The 22,102-nt window shown below is 50.6% G+C and overlaps 1 protein-coding gene across 4 annotated transcripts in view; it reads right to left on the bottom strand.

Annotated features, from left to right (window-relative positions):
• ATP2A3 (ATPase sarcoplasmic/endoplasmic reticulum Ca2+ transporting 3) overlaps positions 1-22,102 on the bottom strand; it is a 63,231-nt gene that overhangs the window by 29,355 nt on the left and 11,774 nt on the right. For 3 of the 4 annotated variants that reach the window (XM_059487216.1, XM_059487218.1, XM_059487219.1), the window contains exons 2-8: positions 10,877-10,894; positions 10,375-10,457; positions 9,128-9,232; positions 8,315-8,453; positions 5,354-5,434; positions 4,642-4,727; positions 3,618-4,082 (exon numbers count right to left, since the gene is read on the bottom strand). In XM_059487216.1, the coding sequence (XP_059343199.1) occupies positions 3,618-4,082; positions 4,642-4,727; positions 5,354-5,434; positions 8,315-8,453; positions 9,128-9,232; positions 10,375-10,457; positions 10,877-10,894 (977 nt within the window). The remainder of the gene's footprint in view (positions 1-3,617; positions 4,083-4,641; positions 4,728-5,353; positions 5,435-8,314; positions 8,454-9,127; positions 9,233-10,374; positions 10,458-10,876; positions 10,895-22,102) is intronic. The other variant, XM_059487217.1, reaches the window with a different exon arrangement.

Here is a 22,102-nt window from a genome sequence, read left to right as displayed (position 1 = left end):
GCCCAGCTCTCTCAGCCTGTTGGTGTTCTGTCAGATTTCCAGGCTGAGAAGTGGGCAGGTTTGTGGGCAGTGGAAGCAGTCCAGAGGAAATAGCTGTGTCTTAAGTAGTTAAGAGGAGAAGTAAAGTTTCCATCACAAAACTAATAGAAATAATATTAGGAGCAATAGAAGGAGGTGGGAATGCTGCAGCTCAGCTGGGGGCTGCTGACAAGCCAGGCTCACAGAGGGGCTGCCCAGCCTCTTGTGCAGCTCCTGTTTATCATTCTTTGTGAACAGCAAAGAATCACAGTGAACAGCAGCTCCAGCCAGAGGAACACAGACAGCAGCACCCTTGGGCTTCCCCTGCCCTGAACCTTTCAAAGCCATGCCAGCGATCTGGGGTTATTATGCAACAGAGAGGAGAATGGAAGGAAAATGTAACTAAATGCTCACAGAGAATGTCCCCTTCTCTCAAAGGGCTCCAGCATCACTGTCCCTCTCCTGTCCCCTGGATCCTGCCCAGCCTGGTGCTGCAGCACACAGCTGGATGCTGCTGCTGGGTATTTCTAGGAAGAAAAGGGCATTTGTGTTCAAATGCATCCCTGGAGCAACAGCTGTGGGTTTGTGGGGCAGACAGGTGTGAAGGATTTATCTGCACTACTCTGTATTTTCTGCAGTGTCTTTAAAAGAACTACTCATGGAGAAAGGCAGGATTGCTGACTGTAAGAGCTGTAACCATCAGTCACTATTCCATCAACCAACCCATGGATCAGCATCATTCTCCTCCTGCACTGGCAGCAGCCCCAGCCAACCCACAGCCCCTGGGGACCCCCAGGCAGGTCCCCCAGTAATTAGTGACAGGTTTGGACAGGCCACAGTGCTGAACTAAGGCACAGAGCCCTGGGGACTGCACCAGGGAAGGCAGGGATTGCACATCTAGGCTCTGCTACAGCCTTTGTGCAAAATAAACCCCCTTCTGTTCCTGCTCCCCAAAACACCAGCAGCCATCTCAGACAGCCAAATATCACTAATTACGCCAAATATCACTAATCACCCCAAATATCACTGATCACCCAAAATATCACTAATCACCCCAAATATCACCAATCACCTCCTCCCAGACATGGGGCACCAGTATCTTTCCCCCCCACCCCCAAGGCCACATCTCCTCTTTGAGTCCTGATTTTCAAGTGCCACCTTCCTGGAAAATTAAGGTAGGCTGCATAAAAGGCTGCTGCAAGTTTTAGGAGAGTGATTTAAACATGTGAGAGCAGAGAGAGCTGTGATGCTTCTATTATTATTAATTAGAATAATGTCCCTTCTCCTCCTGCCAGGCTCCCACTGCTCCCAGCTCCATGGTTATTTACAGGGTGGGAGGAGGCTGCTCCTGGTCCCTCCCTGCCCTGGGGGATGTGGTGGTCTCAGAGACCCCCAGGTGACCACGGAGTGACACAAACCACGGGTTTGCTCTGCTTTACTAAATGGGTTTGTGGCTTTGTCACTGTAACCTTGGGTGGACTTGAGGTCAGAGCAAAGTCTCAACCATCCTGGGTGGACAGGATCACAAAGTCCCCAGCACAAAGCCCCTCATTTTGGGTGGCTCTGGGGGACACAGATTGACCCCTGCTGAGCCCTGGGTGTGTCCTGGCTCAGACAGCACCCTGGCCATGAGACCCCAGCACTGGGAGGGACCCAGAGACATGGCACAGCTCCTGAAACCAGCCCTGAAGCCTTTCCAGAGTCCCTTCAGAGCTCCCAGAGCTGATGCCAGCACTGAGACAGTGAGCAGGCCCTGCTCAGCAGCTGCACTCACCCTGTTAATGGGCAACTTAATGAAATCACTCTCAATTAATACATTTCCCCAGGTTATTGATAGGGTTTTCTGGCTGTTCAGCCCATGGCTGGGCTGGCTGTTTGGCACAGGAGCGTGTCCTGGCCACACCAAGGGCTGCCCAGCACAAATATTTAATATTTACCCACCTGCCACTCACAGGGCCAGGCAGGCAGCCCTGTCCTGCCCACGTCAGCACGGGAATCCCTGTTAATTAAACATTAACAGCCTGCTCTGTGTCCTGGGCCAGCCCTTCTCCAGCACTGTGCCCTGGGAGCCAGGATCCAGCCAAGGGAATAAACAGATATTGCAACAGGATTATGGGGACATGGGCTGGAGGATACTTTGACTTTTTAATTGCTCTTTTTTTCTGATTTTTTTAAAGTTGCTGAGTTCATTCTGCAGAAGACAATTGATGCAGGAATATCAGCCATTTCCATCCATCTGCAGTTTGTGCTCAGCTAACCAGTGGCCAAGGCCTGTGCCTGGTTTGCAGCACTGTCACAGCTTCCCACCACACTGCCTGTGTGTCACAGAGGAGGGATGCTGGCCAGCTCCTTCTTTTTTCCCACAGCAACACATTTTCCAAGGTTCTCCTACAAAAACAACACGCCAAAGGCATGTAAAAAGCTCTCCTGACACTCATGGACTAATGGGAAAACTGAGAAGTGCTCAGATGGTCCAGGCTTTCCTACCAAGTCACCTCTCCACAGGGCCAGTCATGTGGAAGCAAAATTCTCTGGTAGGTGAGGAGCCTTCAAACCCTTCACCAAAGCACCCCAGGGCTTCCTCCTTCCATCAGAAATGCTTTCCATGGGTCCAGGCTTTGTAATTTTGCATGGTCCAGGATTTCTCACTGGTTGGGTTAAAAACAGGGAGGAAATAGCAAGAGAGCAGAGGAGGCTGACGGCCATCAGCTCTGTCTCAGTGTCACATCCCAGCAGGAAGAAACATTCCCTGGAAAGTGACCCCTGAAATGAGACTGCAACACAGCACCTCCACAATGGTGTGCTGCTAAAAGTGAGTTTCCTAATTACACCCAAGCCAAGAGAATGGGCTCTGTGTCCTCACCAGAGCTGTGTGTGGTAGCAGTGTGGGGGTGAGCAGGGAGGAGGGTTTATAGGAAGCCCTGAGGGTTTATAGGAAGCCCTGGGGGTTTATAGGAAGGCCTGAGGTTCCCCAGGGCTCAGCAGGGATCAGGGCTTCTCCTGGCTTGGGTGTAATTAGGAAACTCACTTTTAGCAGCACACAAGATTCTCATCTCTCCCCACGTTGAATTTGTCTGCAAATTCAACACCTCTCAGTTTCCCCATCTCTGATCCAGAAAAGGGTTTAACCCCACTCTCCAGCCTCTCCCCTGCCCTGGGCTGTCACCCTGCACATGGACATTTGGTTGGTGGTGAGGGTGCCGGTCAACATCTCTGTTTCCCCATTTCTGATCCAGAAAAGGGTTTAACCCCACACTCCAGACATCTGGTTGGTGGTGAGGGTGCTGGTCAACACCTCTCAGTAATCCCATCTCTGATCCAAAAAATTGGCTTAACCCCACTCTCCAGCCTCTCCCCTGCCCTGGGCTCTCCCCCTGCACACAGACATCTGGTTGGTGGTGAGGGTGCCAGTCAACCCTTCTCAGTTATCCCATCTCTGATCCAGAAAAGGGTTTAACCCCACTCTCCAGCCTCTCCCCTGCCCTGACCTCTCACCCTGCACGCGGACATCTGGTTGGTGGTGAGGGTGCCAGTCAACACCTCTCAGTTTCCCCATCTCTGGGCCAGAAAAGGGTTTAACCCCACACTCAGCCTCTCACCCTGCACACGGACATCTGGTTGGTGGTCAGCGTCCCCGTCTTGTCGGAGCAGATGACCGAGGTGCAGCCCAGGGTCTCCACGGAGGGCAGGCTCCTGACGATGGCGTTCTTCCTGGCCATCCTGCGCGTCCCCAGCGCCAGGCAGGTGGTGATGACGGCCGGGAGGCCCTCGGGGATGGCGGCCACCGCCAGCGCCACCGAAATCTTGAAGTAGTAGATGGCGCCGCGGAACCAGGAGCCGCCGTGCACGGGGTCGCTGAAGTGGCTGACGTTGATGACCCACACGGCGATGCACACCAGGAAAATCACTTTGGAGAGCTGCTGGCTGAACTCATCCAGCTTCTGCTGCAGGGGAGTTTTCTCGGGCTCCGTCTCCACCATCTGGTTGCGGATCTTCCCGATCTCCGTGTACACCCCCGTGGCAATGACGATCCCCACGGCCTTGCCAGCTGCAATGTTGGTGCCCTGGGGGGGAGGAAGGGAGGAGAGTGGGTATGTGGGTATGAAAACCCTTGGTTGGAGCAGGGAAATGGGTTCCTCATTGTGAATAGGAAATGGGTTCCTCATTGTGGAAGGGAAATGGGTTGCTCTTTTACCCCCTTGGTTAAGGGGAAAATGGGACATCTTGGGGTTTTTATATAAACCCACCCCAAGGAGCAGGAGAGCCCTTCTTGAGAGCTGTAACCCCTCGAGGACTTGGCTTCTGCCTGAGAAAAACATGAAAAGGGAGGAAACCCAAATTTGCAATAGCTCCAGGCTTACCACAGACCTCTTCCCCATCCATAATGCATGGATGGAAAAAGTGCTCTGAGATTTCCCAAGGTATTTAAAGGCCTCATGTGCCACAGCCCAGATGGAATCCAAACGAAGCAGGTTCTTATTTTTATGGATCTGGGGCTCTTTTTATGGATTCAGATCTTATGCATGCACTCCCTTTCTCTGCTCAGAGATCTCCCACATCCACCAGCAGCCTCTGCACTTTGGAAAACCACAGGAGAGGTGGAGTCAGGTGTAAGGGACTTACAGAGAACAGCATGTTCTTCTTGTCCTGGTTGACAGCCCGGGGATCAGGGATGGGGTCCGCATGTTTGATCACCGACACCGACTCCCCTGCCAAGACAAGAGGGGAGAGATGGACCACCCATGTTCCCTCTCCAGCTTCAGCTCATCCCTGTTCCAAGCCTGCATCACACAGTGCTCTAGAGCAGCACTTTGCCACCAAACCATCCAAACACCCACCACAGGTGGCTTTGGTATTTTGGGTTTTGGGCTTTGGGGTTTTGAGGATCTTTGGGGTTTGGGGATTTTGGGGTTTTTGGGTTTGGGGATTTTGAGGTTTGGTGGGTTGGGGTTTGGGGGACTCTGGTTTTGGGATTTGAGGTATTTTGGGGTTTGGGGATTTTGGGTTTGGGGTTTTGGGGTTTTTGGGATTCGGGGCTTTGGGGTTTTGGTGGTCCCAAGGTCAGGTGGTCATGGTCAAGGTGGCCACTCTCAGGGATGTCCAACCCCACAAGTGACACAGGAAAGGCCCAGGCTTTGTGCTCTGCAGGAAGGACTCCCAATCACCAGACACATCTCACCTGTGCTGTGGCTTTGATGACCTGGGAAGGTCCAACCATCATCTAAATCTTGCTCTCCCACCTTTCCCACCCCAGCAAAGCCCTTATCCCAGCATCAGCTCCAAGGCTGGCCTCCAGGAAGGCAGCAGGAAGCAGCTGCCCCTGCCCCACACTCACCGGTGAGGATGGACTGGTCGACCCGCAGGGTGGTGGAGCGGATCTCGATGATCCTGATGTCTGCTGGCACCTTGTCCCCAACTGCAAGGACAAGCACGGCAGCTCTGCCAGGTGGCACTGGCAGCACCCAACACCCAAGAAATGGGCACAGAAAACCCCAACTGAGTCCAGCCGTGTGCAGGTGCACAGCAGCACCAGCCTGGAGCAATGAGGGCTGCAGCCCCTGGCAAAGGGTCCTGCACTGGGATCCCTAATTTCTGCATTTACAGCTTTGTTAAAGCTTCATTTGGTCTGTCTGTAATTTACAAGTCTGCCCCCAGCCATACCCTGGTGGTGCCCTGCCTGCTGTGCCTCATCCATTCCCCACCCTGTCCCTGTCTCTCCTCTTCCCTGCAAATTCCCCCTGCACCCCCATTTGCCTCTTTCCTGCAAAAAAACCAGAACATCCCCACGTTGAAGCAATCTGAGCTTCCTAATATCAGTCTAACCCTGCTTCAGGTTTCTCTGGGCTGACTGGAAGCTGTTAACAGTGGAAAATCTTCTGTGTCCAAGACAAACAACCATCCCTGGCTCTCCTGGCATGGCACACTGGGCACAGTGAAAGCTGCACCATCCACTGCCATCCAACACCACCCTCCAAGGCACTAGTGCTTCCTTAAAAAAAACATTTTAAGCTGCTTTTCCTGCTGGGTTTCTTCCCCCTGGCTCTTCCTCCTGCTCCCTTATCGCTGGACACAGCCACGCTCTGAGTTTTGGAAATACTGAGGGGAGCCCTGGCTCCCAGCCCCTCCCATCCCTTACACAACACTGCTGGCCTGGCTGCTAACGATGCTCTAAATCCCAAACTTTAATCCCAAGCTTCCTCCCGGGGCTTGTAAACCCCCCCAGAGCAGCAGGAGGGGCTGGCACTGCTCCACCACCCAGCCACTTATTCCAGCTGCAGATCCCAACGCTCCAGGATGCAGCAGCAGCATCTGCCAGACACCCCCTGCTCCCTGTACACCTGTCTGGGGGTGCCAGCACAGATCTCCCCTAAACACCATGCACAGAACTTGGACTCTGCATCTGTCCAAGGGGGCTGGAGCATCCCAGAGGGGGGAAAGAGCTCCTCTCCCCCTGGGAAAGGCAGGAGGAGCTAAACCTGCAGAGGAAAACTCCTGCAACATCTGGCGACAGAGAGAGCCCTGGTGGCTCTTTGCCTTCTTTAGAGGACACAGCCTCAAGCTACCTCAGGGAAGGGATAGAGTGGATATTAGGAAAAGGGATAGGTTGGATATTAGGAAGAAATTTTTCACCAAAAGAATAATAAAGTACTGGAATGCTCTTCCCAGTGAGGTGGTGGAATCACCATCTCTGGATGTGTTTAAAGAAAGACTGGACATGGCACTGGGTGCTATAGCCTTGTTGAGGTGTTAGGGCATGGGTTGGACTCTGATCTTAGAGGTGTCTCCCAACCTTATCATTCTGGGATCCTGTGATTCCTATCCCACAGAACGGACCTGGCCTGGCCATTATCCAGGTACTGAACATTTGCTGATCCCCCAGCACCACAAATCTCCCCAGAGAAAGAGAGGAAAACAGGGGGACACTGCCTGGCTGTGGCTACTGGCTCTGCCTGAGCACCACAGGGGTCACAGCAACCTCTGGTGCTCCCAAAGGGATGCTCTGCCTGTGCTTTTTGGGAAAGGCAAAAGCTGCCTGCACCAGGACTCACCTCCATGGCCTTGTCACAAAAGGGCAAAACTCAGCTGGGTTTGAGCAGCCTGCCAAGTTCCAGCCACCCCCTCCTTCTCTCAGCCTGACAGGTTTCCTGCTCCCTGCTGCCAAGTTCATTGCATTTGCACATGCAAACAGCAGCCAGCCCCTCCTGCCTGTGCTGTCACACATCCAGGGCATCACCTGCATGTCCACGGCAGGTTCAAAGCTTTTCCACCTTGTGTGCTTTCCTATCAGGCACCTGACAGCACCCTCACCACTTTCCATAACCTCCTAAACCCACAATTTGCTAATAATTTGCAAAACCCCTCCAGATAGCCCAGCTCTTTCCATTACAGTTGCAATGCTGATTGTGCCATTAAAAACTAACATTGGGCTGCTGATGGGCAGGCAGTGTGCACTTGATTTGGGGAAGGATGGCAGAATTGTATTAATAATTCATTAATTTAATTAAAAGCCAGGTAAGCAGCTGGACTGCATTGTCAGAGCTGCTTTGGGAGTGCTGCCAGCTCACCCAGCTGAGGATCTGGCTGGCTTGATCCTCCCTCCACTATTTTTTTATTCATCTTCCAGCTGAAGCCCAACTTGAAGACATAAATAACAGCAAGCTGGCTGGGCAAGGGAGGGATTGCAGCATGTTTCCACCAGCAGGGCCACGAGGAGGAAAGGAGAGGATTAGTTTTGTGGCTCTGGGGGGTTTACGGCATCATTTCAGGAACAAACAGAACAGAATCATTGGAATGAATCCTCCTCAGCTCTCTGGGGCAGGCAGCAGACCCCCAGGCAAGCTCTGCTGAATGCACAGCTCCAACAGAAGGGCTGGGGGGTACAACCCACCCAGAGGAAAAAGCACCCTGCTCACCCCCCCATTTAGTGATGAGTTCATCAAAAAGCTCATCCCCTCTGCCTGTCACCCTGCCCGGATGAGCAGCCCCAGCTCCCAAGGAGGCCTCCCCACCCAGGGGCCTGCAGCAGCACCCACACCCTGTCCAGGGATGTGTGTGGGAGAGCAGCTTCCAGAAAGAGGGAATCTCAGTGGAAAATTAAAAGTTCTCCTTGTTCTTCCAAAAAAAGGGGAAACCCTCCCGAGACACAAAACCTGCATCAGAAATTGAGATTTTTTTCTCTTCTCTGCTGTTCTCTACTGCCTGATGCTCAGGAAAGCATGAAGAGCCTCAGCTTTGGGGATGCCCTGGCCAGTGCCACCTCCCCACGCAGCCCCATGCCCGGGGTGGTGGCTCCCACCTGCCACCTCCACGATGTCCCCGGGGACGATGTCGCGGGCGCGGATGCGCTGCACGCCGCTGCGGTCGGCGCGGATCACCTTCCCCATCTCGGGCTCGTACTCCTTCAGCGCCTCGATGGCACTCTCTGCATTCCTCTCCTGCAAGCAGACAGGAGCAGAGCTGATGGTGCCAGCAGGCTCCTTCCCACCCACTGCAAAGGCAGGAAAACCTAAACCCAGCCCTGCTTTGGAATCCATTCACACCATGCACGGGACAAGCACCTTCAGCCTCTGCAAAATGATTCCTGCTGGCTTAAACCACCTCGGGTCCTGGACCTTTGGGGTTGATCATCTCATTCTCGGTGTGAGAAGCAGTGTATCCCAACAAAATGCATTTTTCCCCATCTAGCAACCTCACCTCAGATCAAGCTGCAGATGAATAAATGGCTTTATAATGAATAGGTGGAAAAGAGGAGCATCACTGGCTGAAGTGTTTGCTCATCCCCCAGGAGGGACACATTGAGGTGAGGGGCAGCAGCCACTGTGGCTGTCTGTGGACAGAGCAAAGACCTTCCCTTGGAAAATGCATTTGGCCCAGGAGACAAGCAGTTTTTGCCTGGATAAGTGCAAGATAAGCTCCAACCTGCAAGAATTGCCAAAGAAAGACTGAAAGAACAAGCCAAGAGGCAGCCATATGTGCAGGGGATGGGGAAGCATGGCCAACATGAAAATTGAACCTTTGGAAAATAAGTTTCCAGGGGCATGAAGCAACCAGACCTTTAGATGAAGGCTCTGAGCCTCGTGGAGCAGATGTGGAGGGCAGCTGTGCTCACCTGCCACACCCCCACCACAGCATTGGCAATCAGGATCATGATGATGACAATGGGCTCCACAAACGCCGTCGTGGTCTCCTCCCCTTCCTCAAACCAGGCCAGGATCTGGTGGCAAGACAAAAGAAGGAGCACAATGTGGTTCCAACCAGAGCAGCAACATCTTAAGGAGGATGACGGAAAAAGAGCCAAACCACAGGTGGTTATTTGCTGGAGAGGGAACGGCCTGGAGGTGGCCAGACCCACATGGTTTGGTCAAAGAGTGGAATTGCCATGTCCCACTGCTGGAGCCTCCAGTGCTCTGCTGGGATAAGCTGAGGCACTGAACAAGTGGGGCTGGAGCAAGCAGCCATGCAATGCCTGAATGAGTGCCTGCTGCAGGAAAGCCTCTCCCTGTGTTCAGGGCTCCTGTGGGGACACCATGGCCATGAGCTGATGAATGGAGACACCAGGCAGCACTGCAGCCTCTCCTGGGCAGAAGCTCAGTGAAGCAACACAAATAATCAGTGCAGTAAGAGCAGCCCTGCAGAGCAGGGACTGACCTCGTGGCTTCCACCACCCTGAGCCCCCCTCTCCACCCCAAAAGGCCTCATACCACAGTACAGATAAAACATAAATGTTTCCACTCCATTTAACTGCTCATCAATCTGCACTGTGTCAACACAGCAGCACCTCTCTGCTCTGTCACAAGGACCTGACCTCTGGCACAGGGCTTCACACCTGCTCTACCTGCACTCACTTCATTGCATGCTGTTTTGGGAATGTCTTAAACCCCACAAGGGACCAGCCTTCCCCCTTATCTACCCATGGGTCACATCCTAAAGGAAGAGACAGGAGTCTCAGCTTTGCCATCCTGCTGCCAAACACACTGACTTACACTCAAAAAAACCCCAATTGTTCTCCAGCACCTTAGTGGGAAACATTTCCTCATGCAGAGATGCTCCCAGGGTAGATTGTGGGCAAAACTGCACTGACAGTTCAGTCCTGGGGCACAGCAAACCAGGCTCAAATCATCAGCCTGGAACAGCCCAGGGAGCTCTTTGATATCACTTTTGGTGCCTTTTGATCAGCATCACTGAAAAATCTTCCAGTCCCATCTTTAAGCAATGCAGTGATGTTGCCACCATGCCCTACAAACCACTGCTCTGCAGCTGCACCTCCTTCATCCCACAGGTACCTGCCCTCCTTTCCTCTTCAAATGTCACCTCTGTGTGCCCCAGAAGGTGCCACCCCAAGCCCTGGGTACTCACAAAGGACAGAAAAGCTGCCATCAAAAGGATGCGGACGAGAAGGTCTTCAAACTGCTCCAGGACCAGCTCCCAGAGGGACTTTCCTGGTGGGAAAACATGAAGCCAAGCACAATCAGTGCTCAAAAAAATCCCCAGAAGACAGGTAGACCACTGAAGCCCTGAGAGCCACAGAACCATATCCCTGCTTGCTTCAGGGCTGCCCCTTGGCATTGGTGAGGACATGCAGCACTGTGGAGGCTTCTCTCTAAAATGAAATGCTTCCATTTCTGGCACTGCCCTGCTTTCACTGGGTCTGGTTTTAAAAACCCTCTGTGTTTCTATCCACAGAAGTAGCCTCACCACCACAGAGAAGCTCTACAGCCAGCCCAGCTTTCTCTGGGCTCAGATTAAAAGACCAAGATTAAAACCAAGATTAAAAGACCCCAAGATTCCCTCCGCCTTGTCCCCAGCAAACTCCACCCAGACTCAAGGCATGCACTGCCACCTCCAGCCCAGGACTTACCTTCTTCTGCAGGGAGCTCTGTGGGTTTTCATCAACAGCCCAAGGAGCATAGGATAGCAACAAATGATAAAAATAAAAAGATCATTAGTGATTTGGACCCAGGCTAGCAATCCCTTCCCTTATGCCTCACTCAGCATCCCAAAATGCAATTTTTTCTGCACAAATTCCCACATCAAGGCAGCTTGTCCTCAAACTTCTCAGTCCAACACCAAGTGAGCAGCCCTGGAAATTTCATTTCCCTGCTCAAGTGGCTCCAGCAGCATTTGTTCCTACACTCAGCCTGCCTAAAAAAATATTCCTCAGGAGCTGCCCTCTCCAAATCCAAGACACAGAAGTGCAACCATCCCATAAAATGCCCTGCCAGAAACCCAATACAGCCCCACTGGGGACTGTAACTTTCAGACCATATTTCCTACTAATCTGTAGTACTTTACAGCCTGCAACGCTCTAGGAAACAAATCCAAGGGCGATGCTCAGCTGCTCCAAGCTGCCCTCCTGAAGCCACCCAGGGGGTGCAGAGCCTCCATCCACACTGCTGCCAGCCAAACCCAAGGCCAGGCACCTGTAGAACCTTAGAGAAACCCAGGGGCTTCCAAGCACCCAGCACAGATTGTCCAAAATTTCCACATTCCAGGAGAGACTGTGACCTTCACGTGCAGCCACGACCACTGGACAATGTGATGCCCTAAGAGATTTGAGCTTTTATATTTTCCAAATATTTCTAATCCTGCAATTCTTTCGTGTTTCACTCCAAACTCCATATAGCGTTAGCCTACAGCTTTCCCATTTTGGTCAGACAAAGCAATTCCTCTCCAGACCTGGGAATCAGGGACACCTCACTGCCTCAGGCCCCAAGAGATGGGAACAAAAGTGAGTTGGGGGGAGCAAACTTGGGGTAAATTACCTAATTACCTGAAGCTGTAATTGCAAGATTAACCCCCAATATGCAAATAGACCAAATTTATAAAAGTGTGAAAACCCATGACCTGCTGTCTATTTTGGGTGTAGCCCCTGGAGGGCTTCATCTGCCCTATATGTACCTGAAGGCCCTTCAATAAATATAAATAAACTGCTTTTTATTCTCTTAATTTTGTCTGGCCTCTGGTTTTAGGTCCCAAAAGGCATCAATGCTCAAACCCTGGCCCCTTCCAAGGGAATCCTCCTGCTCCTGGGCAGCCATGGGGGAGCTGGGCCTGCTGAGGCAAGGCTGGGCCCAGGACTGTGAGGCCCTCACCCAGGGAATGCTCAGGAGTGACCAGGGAGGAACCCAGGGAGGGCTCAGGAGTGATCCCCCTGATTTTGGGGGCTCATGGGTGCTTGTGTCCACTTGCCCCCATCAGAATTCCCAGAGTGGATTGGGTTGGAAGGGGCCTGAAAGTTCATCTTGTTCCACCTCCTGCCATGGCAGGGACACCTTCCACTAGACCAGGTTGCTCCAAGCCCCATCCAGCCTGGTCTTGGACACTTCCAGAGATGGGGCTGCCACAGCTGCTCTGTGCCAGGGCCTTCTCATCCTCCCAGGCAAGAATTCCTTCCCAATGTCCCATCTACCCCTGCCCTCTGGCACTGGGAAGCCATTCCCCTTGTCCTGTCACTCCATCCCTTTTCCAAAGCCCCTCTCCAGCTCTCTTGTAGCCTTTTTAGGCACTGGAAGGGGCTCTGAGGTGTCCCCAGAGCCTTCTCCTCTCCCCACATCTCTCAGGATACTTCTGCACCCCATGGAGCTGACAAGAAACCCATGACAGCTCTGGGTTAATGGTTAGACTCAATGAACTTAGAGGTTAACTTAATTCTACGATAAAACAAGATGTTTCTCCAACTCCTTGTGTTTCTGGAGGGAATAAGGGACCAGATGAGCCCAAGAGGAGCCAGCCTGAGGCAGACACTGATGCCCCACCACCGTGGCTGTCTGCAAACACCCCCAGCCTGGAGCCCTGAGTGAAAGCAGGAAGTGAAACCTGCTCATCTGTTTTCCATCACCTATTTTCACTCAGAGGAATGAAAAAAAAAAAAAAAAAACAAACCCAAACCAAACCTACCTTCACTAAACCAACCACTGAAAACAAGAAGCCTGAATGTGCTCATGCTTCAAACTGTACCAGGGCCTCCTCAGCCCTCACAGACACACCCACCATGAGCTGATTTAAACCCATTAAACCCACATCCCCCTGGGTCAGGCTGCTCTGATCCCTGCCACTGTGAGACACAGAGCAGCACACAATGCCTATAATTATTTTTATACCTTTTATATTTTTATGTATTATATATATATATATATATATAGTATATATATATATATATATAGTATATTTATATATGAAAATAAATATATATTTATTATAGTTTTATACATTTTATATTTTTAGTTTTATTATAAACTATAGTTTCTATAGAAAAAAAATTAATATTGGAGCAGTCCTCACAGACACACCCACCATGAGCTGTTTTAAACCCACATGCCCTGGATCAGGCTGCTCTAATCCCTGCACCGTGAGACACAGAGCAGCACACAATGCCTGTAATTATTTTTATACCTTTTATATTTTTATTTTATATATATATAAATTTTATTATATGTAATTATATATATATGTATTAAATATATCTGTATACATAATATATATTACATTATATATATAATATTTATATATATAATTAAATATATATTTATACTGTTTATATTTTTATATATTTCAATATATTTATTATCTTTTTATACCTTTAATATTTTTATTTTTATTATAAACTATAATTTTTATAGGAAAAAAAATTAATCTTGGAGCACCTTTAGTGTTTCAATCACTCTACAGGGCATGTCAGAGCAAAGTGTCCTTTCATAGCCAGTTCCTCTCCACCCCCAGCTTCCTCTCCCCAGCCCAGAGAGCCTCCAAAACTAAAAGCAGAAGAGATGTGCTACTGCTATTTCCATCCAGACTGCACTTTAGGGGTGCAAGAGGGCTGGGGGCAGGCAGGTGCCCTCGGGGAGGCAGCTGGGGCTCCCACAGCTCCTGGCCCAGCCTGGGGTGAGTTTCCACCCTGAGCAGCCACCTGGAACTCTCAGTGCTGTCCCACACTGAGTTTGCATCAAGAGTGGCAGCAGCACCTTCACAGGGCTGGGGCTTTGCATGAGATCTTGATGAAAGTTCACCAAAATGGGTTTGTGTGAACTCAGGAAACGTGCACAGGGGAGGCAGCTGAAAGCCTGCACAGTGACACTGCCTCCTGTCACCAAACCCCAAAGGCAGCAATGCTGCTGCAGGCACCTCCCAAACCCCCAGGTTTGAGTACAGGCAGCTCCTGCTCTCAGTAACTCCTTCCTCCACTCTTCAAGGGGCAGCTCAGCACCCAACACCCAGAGAAAAAGGGCAGAAATTCACAATAAGTTCATATTTTTGGGTGAGAACTGATAAAAACACACTGGAAAACAGGAAAGTTTGGGGCTGGAGTTTCTCCCTGACACATCCAAAGCCTCACTAGAAATAAGAGGGTTTGCTGCTCCCCAAACCCCAAGTTCTGTGTGAGTCACCAGCAGTGCTGCCATGTCCCATCCTGCAGGGAAACCCACCCCAGGCAGGGAACCAGGAAAATCCCAAATCTGTCATTCCCTTGGGACAACATGGTGAGTGGAACCAGGCTGGAATGGAAACTCCTGGCTGGCACCTGAATAGCCCCTTTCTTTGAAATCCAGCCCTGGGCAGGAGCTCCCAGCCAGAACACAAATGCAGTGACACCACCAGGGGTGGAAAGGGGCAATGGTGCCTCAGAGAATCCCAAAATGGGTCACCCACATGCACCATAAATACTCAGCCTCCCCATCACAGGACCTGCAGCTTGTGGACACCTCTGTGGTTCCTCTGCTCCTGCTCTCCTGCATGGCAGCTTTGGAGAGCAGAGCCAAGAAAGAGGAGACATCCCAAGAGCTGCTTTTTCCTGCGTGCCAGATGAGGTTTGCTCACACCAGTGACAGCCACTCATTCAGGGCTGCTTCAAAAGGCATCAGAAAGATCAAATAAACAAGATACAACCCCCCTCCCATGGCAAACACCACTGGTTTGCTGTTCCTGTCATTCCCCAGCGTTCACCCCTGCTCCAGCCCGGCCCTGCACTTTGCAAAAGCCCAGAACCTTCTGGCTGGGGAATCCACTGTCCAAAAAATAAGCAAATTCAGTCAAATTAAGCAAATTAAGCAAATTAAGATGTCACAGCAAAAGAGCACTGTCCCCTCTGGGTTAAGGCATCACCACCACCTCAGAGGGCTTTGCCTTGCAGGGACACATCCACAGCTCCAGGAATGCTGAGAATTTGCAACTTGCTCTGAGCTTGCCAGATCATGACATCTCTCTTTGCTGTGCCACCACATCTGTGGTGATGTTTGGTCCATACCAGGGTGCAGAATATCCACACAAGATGCTCCAAGGAGCCGGGGCACGCTGGGCAGCCGTGGGGCTGTTCCAGCAGGAGGTGAATCTCCAGCTCTGCCAACTCAAACAGGGCTGGCAGCCCAGAGCTGGCGCCTGCAGCATGCCAGGGCACGGCAGTCAGGTGATGAAAAGGTAAATAAACAGTGGTGCCACCCAGGAGCACAGCACAGCTCTGCCCAGGCTCTGGGACAGCCCCGTGTGACGACAGTGCTCACAGGGATCCCAGGATGAGGGACGAGATAAGGATCTGACTCCATGTTTCAGAAGGCTTGAATTATTGTTTTATGATATATATTACATTAAAACTATACTAAAAGAATAGAAGAAAGGATTTCATCAGAAGGTTGGCTAAGAAAAGAATAAAAAGGAATGATAACAAAAGCTTCTGTCTTTTGTTATCATTCGTTTTTCTGACAGAGTCTGAGCCAGCTGACTGTGATTGGCCATTAATTACAAACAACCAACATGAACTAATCACAGATGCACCTGTTGCATTCCACAGCAGCAGATAATCAATGTTTACATTTTGTTCCTGAGGCCTCTCAGTAGGAAAAATCCTAAAGAATTATTTTCCATAAAAGACGTCTGTGACAGCCCTGCTCTCCCGGCCAGAGCAAACACACACCCGGACAGGCTGGCACTGGGGGAGCTTCATGGAAATGTTTGAGTTTTTCCTGCTGTAACAGGAGCAAAAATCCCTGGAGCACATCCCTGCACAGCTGGTGTTTCTCCATCCTGCCCTGATCCCATTCTGCTTTGGGGAAAGGGAGGAACAAGGTGACATCTCAGAGGCCAGCATGTGACAAAGCAACCCCTGGTGCACATCCCAGGGTGCAATCCACAACAGCAAACATCCTGAAATTCCATTTCCCTCACCATTTCAGGAGCTTCCCTTGGATAAAATCAGATTTCCCTCATGGGAAACCCTTCTGCCCCCAAATGATGTGGGAAGAGCATGATGCCCTCTGGGAGAATAATGATGAGCATCACATCCAGGCCCAGCTTTCTGCTCTAAATAACTTATTCAAGCTATATTTCTATGTTGTTATCACTTTTTTTTTTTTTTCTCTCACTGCCTTTAGTATCTTTTCCCTTATGCAAGGAAGGGGAAATGAATGTGCAAAATAAGGGATGCATCCAATTCCTTTGGACTTTGCTGACAGGCAGTAAAGCAGCAGTGAAAAGGGTAAGAAAACCCTGAAACAGCCTCAGCTGGGAGAGCAGCTCCTGTCCTGTGACACAAAGCAGGAGCCCAGGCAGGGCTTCTCTGGGATCCTTCTACCATCCCACACGACAGCAGGCAGGATAAACTGTTATTTTAACTGGCTGCCTTTCCCAGGGCCGGCTGCAGGGGAAGGATCCCATCCTGCAGGGGTGTCTGCTCTGCCTCACCCTGCTGACAGCCAGCACTGCACACCTCCACTCCCCAAAACTGCTGGGGACAGGCTTGGCTGGAGTGTTTAACTCACACTGAGCCCATAAATCCCAGCTGAGGATGGAGAGTGAGGCTGCTCCTCATCCTCACTGGGAGAAGTGTGAAAAGCAGCGTTTGGCAGCTGTGTGCCTGGGGATTTCAGCGTTATCTGCATGCAAACACTCAAAGCCTGATGGTGCTGATGCTCCCAGAGGACAAAACTCAGTGATCCAAGTGCCTGGCTGTGCATGACTTAACTCACCCACACCACGTCCTGTTGGGAAGGATGAAAGTTTGACAAGAATGTCTCACAGATATGTGTGCTTAGCAGAAAGATTTTTAAATGTAGAGTCTGATGAAGGAATAGAGATGGAAGCAAGTTTTGATATAGAAGAAAAGAATTGCTGAGCCAATTTTACTGGATAACCAAGAAGGCAAGAGGATATGTTAGTTAGAAGGGGTTTTCATGAGTTTTAGAGCCAAGGATAAACCCACCTCAAACAAGAAGATGTTTTTACCAAGCAGAAAGAGAGCACAGGCAAACAAGGCAGCAAATGTGGCAAGCAGAAAAAAGGTCTCAGAATTTTCCACTGCAAGAAAACGGAAAAACAACTTCGAGCTTAAACTGTAATGTACTGACTTTTAGTGATTGGAGAACAGTAACATGAATATGGTAATTATAGTAGCTATGATAGGCTATAGATAAAAGTTAAGGTATAGATTGGTTCTACTGTATTAAGATGCTCAGCAAAGAAAAGTATATAATGCATTGTAACCAAAACCAATGTATATAATGCATTGTAACCAAAAGAAAAGTCTATAATGCATTCTAACCTAAACTCAGGGTCTCCAGGCCTGCCTGCAGCTGGAGCTGACAGCTGTGGGCACAGCTCTGTCACCCATGACCCTGGACTGCTGTAATACCTTGGATACAATAAACTGCATTTTGGAGACTGCCTGGAGTCCCACATCCCTCATTCAGGCTCTTACAGCTTCCCTTTCTGCACAGCTCCTGAGCACCACAGCATCCCTGGAGCTGGCCCTGCACCCTGTGCCAGGGCAGGGGTGGCTCTGCTCAGGCACAGTGGCACCCTCAGGGTGCAGCTAAAGGGACCCTGCCTGCTTCAGCCTCTGCCCCCACATCCACGTCTGAAGGAGCTGGGGCTGTTTAGCCTGGAGAAGAGGAGGCTCAGAGGTGACCTCATTGCTCTCTACAGGTACCTGAAGGGAAGCTGCAGACAGGTGGGGTTGGTCTCTGACAGAAGCAGAGGATACAGCCTCCAGCTGCATTAGGGAAGGTACAGGTTGGATATTAGGAAAAGGGATAGGTTGGATATTAGGAAGAAATTTTTCACCAAAAGAATAATAAAGTACTGGAATGCTCCTTCCAGCGAGGTGGTGGAATCACCATCTCTGGAAGTGTTTAAATAAAGACTGGACATGTCACTGGATGCTATAGTCTGGTTGAGGAGTTAGGGCACAGGTTGGACTCGATGATCTTAGAGGTCTCTTCCAACCTCATTATTCTGGGAATCTGTGATCCCCACAAGCTACTGCACCAATGTGGGGGCACATACACTCCAAAGATCACCTAGCCTTTCCCCAGAAAAGCCCCAAAGGTTAAACCCATCAGGCAGCAGCCCGCTGAGACCCAGCAGGGTGAGGGGCTGTCCCAGGGCACCCCCTTGGCACAGGGGGCACTGACCCTGAGCACCCAGCATGGAAATCCCAGCCCTGGGTGGGCACAGCTGCAGGGAGAGCCCCCAGACCTGCAGCCAGCAGCGTTTCCAGCTGTGCTGAGCCTCTGCCACCCAAGGAGCACAGGAAATAAAAAACAAACTAAAACTCTCAGAGGTGCAGGCACAGCACTGGGGGCACAGAATCACAGACTGGTTTGGGTTGGAAGGGAACTTAAAGATCATCCTGTTCCAATGCCCTACTTTGGGCAGGGACACCTTCCACCATCCCAGGTTGCTCCAAGCCCTGCCCAAGATGGCTTGAACACTTCCAGGCATGGGCCATCCATCCCCATCCTTGGGAGATGCCACAGCCAAGCCAAGCCCTGCTTGGTACCACAAGCAGGGACAATCCCAGAGGATCCAGCCCCTCCCCTGCCCTCCACCAGCCCAAGGAGCTGCTCCCAAAGCCAGGGGTGGTTTCCTGCTGTGGTGGCTCTGGGTGTGCCCTAGGTGGGGAGCCCTCCAGCCCCAGCCCTTATTTGCCTATCGCCTCACAGCTGCTTTTTCCTGCGTGCCAGGTGAGGTTTGCTCACACCAGTGACAGCCACTCATTCAGGGCTGCTTCAAAAGGCATCAGAAAGATCAAATAAACAAGATACAACCCCCCTCCCATGGCAAACACCACTGGTTTGCTGTTTCTGTCATTCCCCAGCGTTCACCCCCTGCTCCTGCACTTTACAAAAGCCCAGAACCTTCTGGCTGGGGCATCCACTGCCCCAAAAATGAGCAAATTCAGGCCAGCTGGGGATGGCAGCAGCTGAAGGAGCACATGAGGAGGGATAGCAGAGGTTTAAGGGCCAGAAACATCCTTGCTGTTTTCCAGGCAATGCTTTAGGGTAAAATGATCCAACCGCTTTCCTCACTGGCACCTGGACTCTGTCAATGGCTGGCAAAAAATTCAGCCCCAAAAATTCCTGGTTTGGGTCACAAGGCTTGCTGGGGCAGACAGAGCTCCAGACCAGCTGCTCATCCTACCCTCAAACTCACAGATTCTGAACACAGCCCAGCACCATCGATTCCCCCAGGACAATGATGGGGTCCCAGTGGAGAACTGGGGGCACTGCTCAGTCAGAAGGGAAAGCTGAAAGCTCATTTGCTCCTTTTTCGGCCAGCTGAGCTGATCTCAGCAGGTCAGGGACCAGGAAATGCAGTTATGCTGGATGTGCCCCCCAAAATCACCAAAGAATCAGCAAACCCAGCCCTGTGCTGCCTCCTTCTCCCCAGAAATTCAGAAGTGACATCCCTGTGCTGAAGGAGAAGCCACCGCCCCCATGTCCCACTGTCCAGGGAAACAGGGATGGAGGAGGGACTGTGGCATCTGACCAATGGTCCAAGAAGCAGTGTGAAATAAATAAGGAAAGCCTCACCCATCCCACTTTAAACTTCCCTTCCTTTATTCTTGGAAATGGCTCATCCCCAAAATGTTGGGCAGCACAAGCTTCCCCTCACTGCACTTCAGGGGGGTCCATAAACCCTGCCCAGCCCTGAGCATCCTCCTCCCATGCCACAGTGAAAAACAAATTGCTTCCTTGCCATTATCCCACCTCCCTTAATGCCAGGAAAACAAGCACAGAAGGTTTTGCCCATTTTGCTCTGATAAAACGAAGCTGCCACTTGGGCTTGCCCCTCCAGTGTCCGCTTGGTGTTTGCAAGAATAAAATCTTGGAGACATTTAAAGGAAAAATCTAAAGGAAATGGGGCTTGAAGCCACATCCCCTCACCCCTGTCCCCCATCAGCACCTGGAGACGTTTAAAGGAAAAACCTGAGGGAAATGGGGCTTGAAGCCACATCCCCTCACCCCTGTCCCCATGAGCACCTGGAGACATTTAAAGGAAAAACCTGAGGGAAATGGGGCTTGAAGCCACATCCCCTCACCCCTGTCCCCATGAGCACCCCCAGCAGATCCTGGGATTGCTCTGGGAGTGGGAGGGAGTGGGAAGGAGGAAACCCATGGCTCCAGCCAGGGATGGATTATTTGAGCAAACTAAAAGCAGCAGTTTGTTCCCTCCTGCACCAACGCAGCGGAAAGAATTTCCAGCTCCGGCTCCCGGGTGGAAAAGCTAAAAATCTGCATTGAAATAGTAACAGTTTTGGAAAAAAGGAGAAAACAAACCCAAAACCCCACAACCACTACAGGAGCTTGAAGAAAATAAAGCTAAAGGTTCCATGACTTTTTTTTTTTTTTTTAGTTTTGGGGTCATGTTGGGTATTTTTTGCTTCTCCCCACCTCTACTTCAAGCAGATCCTTTCCATAAATGCAGGGAAAGGCAAGGGAGGGACTCTGCCTCATCTGGGAACCTTCTGCCACAATTACCACAACCCCAACCAAGGCACATGCTGCAACCTCAATATAATCTCTTCTTCCACCCGAGAAATATCATTTTATTTCCTCATTTATCACCCTAAACCTAATTCTTCAGCTAAGTGTTAAGTAAATAGGGAGTTTTTGTCTCATTGTTTTGGGCTCTGCTGCACCCTTGGCTGCTCCCCACATCCCTGAGGTGCTCAGCTGCCCCCAGAGCCAGCAGAGTGACCAGAAAGCCCCAGCCAGGCCAGGGGCAGTGCAGGGGGGATCTGTGCCCCCTCCAGGCACACTGGGCAAATTTGGCCACTTGAAGCAGCTCCAACACCAGTGAGAAATTCTCAATAATGTGATTTTCCTGGGCAGCACTTTAGGAAACCGAGCACAGGAGCTGCAGAGGTGGCAGTGCCAGGAGCCCCAGTGATGCCCCCAGTGCCAGGTCAGCTCACAGGGTGCCCAGCACCTTCAAACACCCCAGGGGAGGAACCAAAATTGGGCTGAGCCTTTCAGCTGAATTCTGCAAGAATTGGGAAACAACAAGGTGGGACCACGTTTGGGATTTTTTTTTCCTAAAAATCCCAAAGGATTTAAGAAAAATCCTATTTTTCCAAAAAATATTTAAACTGAAAAGACTCCAAGTAAGAAAATGAGACTGGGATGCATTTTTCCAAAGGGATGTGTTTGATTCTGGAGGAGAGATGCTGCTCAGAACACAGAAATGCTGCTGTGCCCAGTGGGGGAACAGCAGAACTCCTCCCCAAAGACCAGCTCCAATATTCCTTTACACTGAGACAAGCAACTTCCACGAGGTTGTAATAAACCATTAAAGATATCACATTTGTATGTCTTGGAAAATATACCAATAAATAATAAAAATAAGTAAGAAACAGAAATAATAAATTACATTACAAATGTAGCTAAAGTTACTGAAACAGAGCCCCAAACCTGCAGTGTCCATTTTAAAAAAGAAAAAAAAACCCAAACCAACAACAACAAAACACAAACAAAAAACCCAAACACACACACACAAAAAAAAGGAAAAAAATACCAAAACCCAACAACTACAGGATATTGCTTTTAAATCCAAACTGCATCTTTTCCCCTTCCCTGCCAAGGTGAGGAACCTGCTCACCCTGACCCCTCCAAAAGCTGATGTTTGTTTTAATTGCTATCTTTTAATCAATCCTGCCTTCAGCCAAGCCCCAGGGCCCAAACTCTGCATTTATGGATCATGAACACCCAGACTGTGAACATTGGGGTGGAAAAATTCCCTGCCCCAAGCTCGAGGCTGAATGGATCCAACTCCATCCTCGATGTGCTCAGGTCTGGAGGGAGTTGGGTTGGAGTCT

Source organism: Ammospiza nelsoni, chromosome 21 (assembly GCF_027579445.1).
Source record: "Ammospiza nelsoni isolate bAmmNel1 chromosome 21, bAmmNel1.pri, whole genome shotgun sequence".
NCBI lineage: Eukaryota > Metazoa > Chordata > Aves > Passeriformes > Passerellidae > Ammospiza > Ammospiza nelsoni.
The sequence above is the reverse complement of the archived record's forward strand: the minus strand, read 5'-3'. Positions and strand labels throughout refer to the sequence as shown.